Genomic DNA, 9279 nt, shown 5'->3' with positions numbered 1-9279 from the left:
GCAGCATTGAATAGCTTCTCAATGTGGTACCAAAGTGCTAAACACTAGGTTCGTTTCCCCGTGATTACTTTGAAGATAAAATTTGAAACTTGATTTGGTTGGGGTGCGCCAGGCCAAGGCTATAGTGCAAAGCCCAGGCGACACGCAAGGGCCTGCAAGCCACTGTGGTGGAACCTCCTCGCAAAAAATAAATTAATATCAAAGTGGATATTTAGCCTACATATCAGATATTAAACTGATAAACTGATAAGAACAGAGCCAAAAAACCGAGAAATGTACGAGTTGCAATGGAGCGCGACACCTTCTTTTATAGTACTACGCCACGCTGCTGTTCAGCTATTCGATGTGGTACTAAAACATCAGGTCAGCTCCTTCCTTCGAATATCCCTGTATAAGTGTCCGAGCATGCTTACTTGTCTGGGCCCAATTCGGCGGCCCAGCAGGCCAGTAGGCCGCCGCCCGACAATCCATAGGATGAAGCTGTTCTTCCACAGGAATTCCGTCCTCTGAAAGACATGAGCTGAATGTTGCCCATTAGCCACCCAATTACTGCTTCAATTTAAAACTCTCGTGCATCTCGAACTTGTGCTTGGACACAATGTGTGTGTGTGTGTGTGCAGGAGGGTAGACTTCGATGCGTGTTCGAGCAAATCGGAATTCAGAAACTGTGTTTGTTCATGTACCTCAGATTAATTTATGCGCAAAGGGCTCAGTTTTTTCCTCGTATTTTGGTGAAGCTAAGATGCTTGAATGCCAGTCAGCCTCCACATCAATGGGCGATTCATACAGCAATGCAAGACAAGAGTTAAGAACTTATTTACCGTCATATTGGATGTTTAGATGCTAATTAGAAGTATTAAATATAGATTAATAATAAAATAAATTCTAAAACCCTAGGTTTATTCGCGGAACGAATCTAATAAGCCTAATTAGTCCGTGATTAGCCTATATGATGCTAAGTAAACATGTGCTAATTATGGATTAATTAGACTTAATAGATTCGTCTCGTGAATAAACCTAGGTTTATACAGTTAGTTTTATAATTAGCTTATATTTAGTTTTTCTAATTGGCATCAAAATATTCAATGTGATATGGTTTAAAATAAACTTCGGAAACCAAACACCCCCTAAGCTTGTGCTGTAACTAGCTGCAAGCTGCTGAAGTCAGATAGCATAATGTATGAACTTGCAATGAGAGCTCCTGGAAGTCTGGAACCAACCTGACAGTCTAATCGATTTCATGCTTTAGTACTTTACAAAAAAATGTCAGAACATTTCGACCACCTGACACCTTTCGCTAGGGAAAAATCACTTGAAGAAACAAATAAATGAGTTTTTTTCCATGAAAATTCTGAAATCCTTCTCTCTCGAGCTATACACCAAAGTTTCTTTATAGAGTAGTCTCAGCGTCTCGCACAAAAATGTACAGCAATCATACCTAGGGTTGCAGCCCATCTAGCAACAGGCGGCATGCAAATCCTGAGAAAATGTACCACCAGTCCACCACTTCTAACAAATTTGACCAACTATTTTTATTCACTTGCTAGAATGTAATGCGTGTACGAATCCTACAGTATATCATGTCCCTTAAACCTATTGATACATGAATTAACACGGGTCCACCGTGTAGAGCTATGATGCTACCACAGTCCACTGCACCTCTAACAAATCATGTATTGTTGATAAAAAATTTTGCTATATCTGTTGTATACTAATCACACACCTTGGGGTTGCAACAAAAAAACCCAAAAACATTCCTGTCAATAACAAAAAGAATATGTATAGACTAAGAAAATTACAGTGTACCAGCTTACTCTCCCTTGTGTCCCACTGAGGGCATTCCAAGCATTTGTGTATGCATCTAGACAAAAATGTTTCAAAGGTCATACTGCCTTGAAGGATCAAGTTTCAGCTCCACTAACTTGATCTTAATGCCAGAATCCATCGCATCCTATTGCTCAGCACTTTGGTCAGATTGTGCTGGAGTATCCGATTTGTTTTGTTCACCTTGTGTTGCATTGTTGCCATCATTGTCAGGGAAAACTTCTGACTGCAGCACTGGCGAAATATTGTTAACTTGAAGCCATGTTGCTTCCCACAAACTGTTTTCACCGGTTTTTGTCTTTGACAGGATGCCACTTGCTTTCATCACCATCAGTACGTTCTTGATTAGCTCTGGGATAGCCTCCTGTAGCTTCTCTAACTTCCTCCCTCTCAATTTGACTTTCATAAACTTCTCTACCATTGCAAGGACTTCCAGCCAAAGCTTACCAAAACCGCTCTGTGCTGTGAGGTCTTTAAGAGACTGCAAGAACACCTTGCATAACAGTTTTACAGCATGCAAGAGGGACATCTCCATGTTTCTAAAATCTTTTGGTGAGTAATTCTGCGCAATCTCCAACAATTCATCAAGCAACTGGAAGATAATGTCAAATGTCATCAACCATGCTGAAGATGAAACTGATATTCCATCAACTACTAAGCATCTATGCAATGACAACAGTGCATGGTTTCTCACTTCTTCCCTCTGATCTGTGCACACCTTCCGTAGAGCCTGCACAAGACGAAGCCACATCTCAGCAATTCCTTCCAATATCCTGTCCACCTCTCCACCAGCTTCTTTAACCTCACGTGTCCACCGTGTTAGGCAATTCACTGAATCTGCCGTTAGGTTCAAAGCATGAATAGATCTTTCTGTAGACCCAAGCCGAGACTCTGCAAACTGCCTTGATGCCTCCACTGAAAGGACAAAGTTGGCAGGTGAGAGGTGTGATCCCTCTGACATGATAAAAACTAGGGCTTCAAAACCCGCATAAGAAGCATCAGGATGGCGCGCAGTGATGCAGATCAAGGAAATGACAGTTCGCCAACCCATCTGGGATTTGATGTGGATTGCATTGGCTTTGACAAGCCGTGTGACCTCCAAGGTAATGTTCTCACAGTAAGCATCAGCTACACGAGCATCAAGTTTCAAAATTAGCTGAAGTGACCTCAGTAGGTCATCTACTAGGTTCTCCTTGTAAGGGAGCAGCCTCTGACAGATGTGCAGGAGCCCAAAGACAGCCTTCTCCACGAGATTGCAGGGCATCACTGTGGACTGAACGATATGGGCTATATGTTCAAAAACACCCTGCCACAAAAGAACAATCCTGTCTCTGTTCTTCAATGTGATAGTAATTAGAAGCTCTAAGCAGAAGACGGCTGTTCCTTCATCATCCAGTGAGGTGGTGATCTTCTGAGGTCGTCCAGCTGCCTGAATGAGGGCTTTTGCTAGATTTGAGAGTGAATCAGCTTGTAAGAATTTGCTCTCAGTGAAGATGGCACCTATCTGGCACTTCCTTGCAGTCTCCGAAGCATTCCTCTGAGCAACAAGTTGCTCCTCAGTTGGCTGGGACCTAGATTCTTCAGGATCGTAATACAGTAGTTGGCTGAACCTGCCCATCAGTCCATAAGATTTTTTGGGGGCACTAACTGGGAAAACTGGAGGTGCTGCTGCAGATGAGGAGGCAAGCTTGCTGGGCAACAAATCTGAGGAGTCCTGATCATCAGATGTATTGCCAGTGAGGCGAGCAGGAAGAATGCCAATCTTCTGCAATTTTAAAATGCAATCTACTATACTCGTCCATCCACTGCGTATATGATCACCATAAGTAGTTGCTATAGTGAAAACAGCTTCTGTTGCCATTCTAGCCTTCGTATCCTCCCCAAAAGCTGTTACAGGATCATCACTGTCGGTACTGTTCAACAAAGTTGTGAACTTACATAGTGCCACAACAAGATCATTGAGCAGATCATCAAGATGATAGAATGCAGAAAGTTTTGCCACCGACAGAAAACCATCCATGCATCCTGTAAGAACCTCTTCATGCTCAACATTGTCAAAAACCACAGATATTGCAGTGATAGTTGGCCCAGCCATGATAGAAAACAAGTCATGATCAAGGAAAGGGCAGGAGTTGCAAGCAATGTATGCTGATGTTCTCTTTGACTTCCACATCAGATCAACCCAACGGCTGAAAGACATCTCAGAACAACCAGCTCCTTGCTCTGGAATGGTTCTGATTTCATTCCGGCAAATAGAATAATAAATCTCTAACAAGAACTCCCTTGGAAGATCATTGCCTCCATTTATATGACGATTGTTCCTAATAAAGTCTTCTTCAGTCATCTTCTTCTTAACCCTTACATTGTGTTGATCGGTGTTAAGCAGGATTACTGAATATGATAACACCAATGCAGCATCAATATTGACAAATATTTGTGGTGATTGTTCATAGTATCGCTCAGAAAAAGCCTCAAGAATTCTCTGTATCTTCTGTGACTCACCAGGCAGACGGAAAGTTTCCAAGAAGAGCCTTAAAGCAGCATCCAAATTCATCTCCTTGAAGTCAAAGGTTCTAGCAAATTCATGAAGGACCTGAATAGAGAACTCATCATGATTACCCAGGTAGTCCCCAAGAAGATTCTTGTCTAACCCAGGTGTGTACCGGAAGAAAAGAGCAACATTGTGCGGATCAAGTTTTTCAGGCAAGAGATGAGCACCTTGCAGGAACTCAAAACCCTTCTTTTTGTCCCTATTGAAGATTTCAACACCAACCATTAGCTTCCTCTTGACGCCCTTTTGCTGGTTAACAAATTTAACCCATTGATCAGGATCTTTATTGCTCTCACACTTCAACTGCCAAAATGGAAAATATTCACTTATTTCTGGCACTGTTTGATCATGATGCCGAGGTCCACTATTGGTCCGCTCTGCCACGGCCTGAATGACAGCTACCAAACCATCCGAAGCAAGCACATTTAAGGCTGACAAAGGACTGTTCACAGGGAATGCACTTTTAGACAGAAGGTTAGCTAGCTCTTCAAAAATATTTGAGCATTGTAAATCGCAATCCATGTTCGCATACATCTCAGCCATAAACTCTTTTTGCCGGCAAAAATCCACTAGCGCCTCCAGGGCGACTTCTTGCTGCTGATAACTAGCTCCATATCTACTCTGGGCTAATCTCAATATCACACATGAGAAGAAAGCCTCTATTTGCAGCTTAAGTTCATGACGCAAATGGTAAAAGAGAGTAAAAACAATGCTGCACACTGTCGACAGGATCAAGGGGCTCATTGACAAGCCAAAATGCATTAGATTGCGGAACAATTCATCCTGTACAAAAGCCAAAAGTTTTGGGTGTCTGTGTATTGATGAAGCGGACAATTCAATAGCTGAATTAATCAACCCCAGAGCAAAGAGCGGCACATCCTCATCGAAGTCAATCGGATTCATCCTTGGCTTCACCTCAATGTCTTCTGCTACGTTCAAGAGGGAGCACAAGAATTGCAATATCTCTACCATGCAAGGAACCCCAAACAGCTCCGTCATGGTTTTGTCCTGCGCAGCACCAGATCCACCCCCCACCTCATCACCGGAGCTGTTCAAACACACATAGTCATTCCTTCCATTGTCCAACTCCCCAGCACCCAAACCTTGGCCCTTCCAACTGGCAATCTGCAGAACAAATGCTATCAGCACATTCATACAGTTCGCTTAGGACAGGATTGTCTAAGCCTTCCTAGTAACAAAAGCTAGCTTGTAAATTAACACATATCTTATAACTAAGATGGTCATACTGGCAGTATGTGTCAGGTGATCATATTGCTAGAATGACAGCATTTACTTGGAACTAAGATTCCAAAATAAACCTTGAACCTAACACGACAGTGATCCGTGATTTGTTTAGGCTACAGACTGGCACGTGTCAGCATAGTAACTCGAATTATTAAGTTCTGGGAGAGAGGAAAAGCAAATATTTTCATGCTCGTATGGTCATATGGATAGCACAAGTATTGACTAGCTTGAATTCTCACAATAATCAGTCGCACCTGCTCGTCGGCAACCACGGTGGCATTAAGGTCCGGAAGGCGGGCAAAGACACAGCGGATAACCTCCTGCATGGTCTGGCGGGAGACGCGCTGCAGCAGCTCCCCCTTGGTCCCAGCCTGCTGCACGACGCGGAAGCAGGTGCCGACGATCGCGCAGACGTGGCGGTTGGAGAGCGCGGGCGCGGCGCGGCCGCGCACGCAGGCGAGCAGCACCTGCAGGACCCGCGCCAGGACGGCCTCCTCGGACGCCGGGTCGGTGACCTCGAAGCGGCAGCCGGTGACGGCGTCCACGACGGCGCCCATGGCCCCGGCGACGTTGGGCGCGGCGGGGCCGACGAGGTCGAGCGAGAGCATCTTGTGCAGCGACGAGAGCGCGGCGCCCGTGATGGGCGCGCCGGTCTCGTCGGAGCGCACGACGTCGAGGAAGGGGCGGAGGTAGAGGAGCGGGTCGACGCCGCCGCCGCCGCCCCAGCCGGCGGCGCGGCGGCGGAGGGACTTGAGCCCCACGACGAGCGGGTGGTCGAGGTGCTCGTCGGCGCCGCCGCCGTCGTAGCGGACGCCCGCCCAGCGGACGTTGCGGCGCATGACGGCAAGGACCGTGGCGACCTCGGAGGCCACCACGCACGCCATCGCCACGTGCGGCGGCGCCGGCTGCGGGGTGTCCGGTCCCGCGCCCGACGGCGACGGCGATGCTGCCCTGAGCCCGCCCATGAATATGAGCGCGCGCGGCGGGGCAAGCAGCTAGCCAACAAGAGGCATTCCTTCGGGAATTGGGATCTGAGGGAAGGGGGGATGGTGAGATCTGTTCGTGGTCTGGTCAGTGTAGGCAACGAACGAGGCAAGACTCGGAGGGAGAGCTCGTACTCGTGCTGGGGGCTTCACTTTTTGGGTTTTTTATCCGTACCATTACAATTTTCAAACTTTGGAGGAGTACTCTTCGGCTATTTAAAATCGTACCATTGCAACTCTGCGAAGCTCACACAAATATCATAAAATACATTTTGGATCAAATTGGGTCCAGTTTCACTCCAACTTCGGTGGCGGCAATGAGAAGCACCTAGCTCAAACGTACGACCCCATTGACCGTAATAGGTGATCCGCAGCCGCGCGTTCCGTTGGAGATGGAGGATGATGAGGGCGGGTATGGAACTTGTACCTCTTTTTTCCCTAGTGATTGATTGTGAGATCGCCACTAGTAGATTTGCTTTGGATTAGACTATCGCTAGTGATTGATTCAATTTGAGGATTGTTCTGTCTTGTTGCTAAAGTTTCATTGTTCTCACTAGAGATTAAGTTGAAGAATCCTGTACCAGAGACAGTAGTGGTAGAAAAGCATATACATAGGGACGAGTGATTAAGTGGGATGTTGAAGTAGGTTCATTTTCTTTCGATTTGCTGTTGACAAGCCTACGCAATGAGTTTCAGTGGTCCAATAGGCAGTCTCCTAGTGTATGGTTCTTTGACGGAAGGATGGGTGAAGATGTGAAGCTAGAAAATGATTTCTAGATGCATGACTTGTTTGAAATGTATAAGGAACAGATGCACTGTAAAGTTATTGTTGGAGTTTTTGACAGTTGTCTTAGAGAGCCGGTGAGTTTGCTATTTTAGCTAATTTGTGTGATTTCACCAGACTATTGTGCTGATGATAACTCTGATGAAACCCAAATAGCAAAGACATGCCACCTGGACTTGGTAGTCATGCTGCCGAGCCTACTGACAATCCTCCTAAAAATGCAGAATATCTATTAGAGCCTGAGCTTGAGCCTGACAGGGAGCCTGACATGTTTGACAATGATGAGGAGTACGTTGGTATTGATGATGAGGGTCTATACATGCCTGTACCATCTGCACAAGCATCTAACAATGCAGAATCTTATAACAACCATACTACCTATGCTAACGCCGATGCTTCTTTTGATGATGCTGATAAATTTGATGGGATTGTTGATGCTGAAGGAGGTGTTCCTCTTAAGGCAAAGGTAAATGATGCAGATCTAGAGGAGGTTCATGTTATCCATGACCCAAAAAACCTTAAGATACAGGTGGGAGAAAGGTTTCCTGATATTGTTGCCTTTAGGAAGGCAGTCAGGCATTATGCAGTTCTGATAGGGTTTGAGTTTGCAAAAGTTATCACAGACAAGACTAGGTTCATTGCTAAGTGTGCACCCGAGGGATGTCCTTGGCGCATACATGCTTCAAGGATCTTTGATGACAAGACAACAGAGGTGAAATGGTAACACTTATCCTTCTGTTTTGTACTTCCCTACCATGAGTTACTGATATTACTTTTCCTTATTTATTGCAGATCAAAGTACTACCTGCAAAGTACAATTGTCCTACTACTAAACTCAGAGAAGGAAAAATGGCAACACAAGGCTGGTGTGCAGATAGGTTAGAGGATTGGCTGAAGCGGAATCCAACTAAAGATCCAAAGGATTGTAAGGACAAATTAGAGGGGGACTATGGTATCAAGCTCAAGTACTCCAAAGCATGGTCTGGCATGAAGGTAGCACTAGAGTAGATCCATGGCAAGTATGAGGAGAGTTTTCAGTTTCTTTTCAACTGGGCAGCTCAGGTTGAGCAATCATCACCTGACAGCATAGTCCAAATAGAGCTAGAGAGGGTAAAAAAAGCAAAGGTTTAGGAGGATTTTTTAGCTCTTAGACCATGTATAGATGGATTCCTAGAGGGATGCAGACCATTTATAGGTGTTGATGCTTCCTGTTTGTATGGCAAGTACAGAGGACAGTTGGCATCTGCAACTGGTGTAGATGGGCACAATTGGCTGTATCACATGGCATATGCAATTTTTGATACTGAGAATGAAGACAACTGGACATGGTTCATGGAGCAGCTGCACAGAGCCATTGGAGATGTTGCAAACCTGGTTATTTGTACAGATGCTAATAAAGGTTTAGAGAACGCAGGAGTTGTATTCCCAAATGCTGAATATAGAGAATGCGTAAGACACCTGTACCAGAATTTTATGAAGTACTATACAGGTGATGTCTTCACTGATCACTTGTATCCAGCTGCTAGGAGCTACACAACTGGACTGTTACAGTGGCACATGAAGAAAATATTTGAGTTTGCACCTGACACAATTGAGTATCTTGAGACCCACCACAATAAGATATGGTACAGATATGTGTTCTCTGAAAACAGCAAGTATGATTACTTGACGAATAATGTGTCAGAGAGTTTCAATGCACAAGTAAAAAAGTTCAAAGGACTGTTGTTGCATGAAATAGTAGACAAGCTGAGGGAGCTCATAATGGAGAAGAGGTACTTGAGGAAGAAGGAATTCTATCTAATGTTAAGAAAGAATTGAATCTGATTAGCAACCATCTCAAGGTCAATAAAGTGACAGTGAATGATGATTATATAGCCGAAGTCACCCTTTGG

General features: G+C 44.9%; 1 protein-coding gene and 1 pseudogene across 1 annotated transcript; both read right to left on the bottom strand.

The window, feature by feature from the left end:
- Positions 1–98: 98 nt before the first annotated feature.
- Positions 99–275, bottom strand: LOC112891246 (annotated as a pseudogene).
- Positions 276–1517: 1242 nt separating this feature from the next.
- LOC112889958 (ARF guanine-nucleotide exchange factor GNOM-like) lies at positions 1518–6706 on the bottom strand. The gene is made up of 2 exons (XM_025956765.1): positions 5875–6706; positions 1518–5500 (listed from the first exon to the last, which is right to left on the bottom strand). The coding sequence occupies exons 1-2, from the start codon at positions 6583–6585 to the stop codon at positions 1952–1954; spliced, it is 4260 nt and encodes a 1419-aa protein (XP_025812550.1). The 5' UTR covers positions 6586–6706; the 3' UTR covers positions 1518–1951.
- Positions 6707–9279: the final 2573 nt, after the last annotated feature.

This window comes from Panicum hallii, chromosome 4 (genome assembly GCF_002211085.1).
Source record: "Panicum hallii strain FIL2 chromosome 4, PHallii_v3.1, whole genome shotgun sequence".
Lineage (NCBI taxonomy): Eukaryota > Viridiplantae > Streptophyta > Magnoliopsida > Poales > Poaceae > Panicum > Panicum hallii.
This window is presented reverse-complemented; position numbering and strand designations above follow the sequence as displayed.

Coding starts and splice junctions, on each gene's coding strand:
- LOC112889958 (XM_025956765.1), bottom strand. CDS start 6,585: ATGGGCGGGCTCAGGGCAGCATCGCCGTCGCCGTCGGGCGCGGGACCG. Junction 5,501..5,874: donor CCGTGGTTGCCGACGAGCAG/GTGCGACTGATT, acceptor TTTGTTCTGCAG/ATTGCCAGTTGGAAGGGCCA.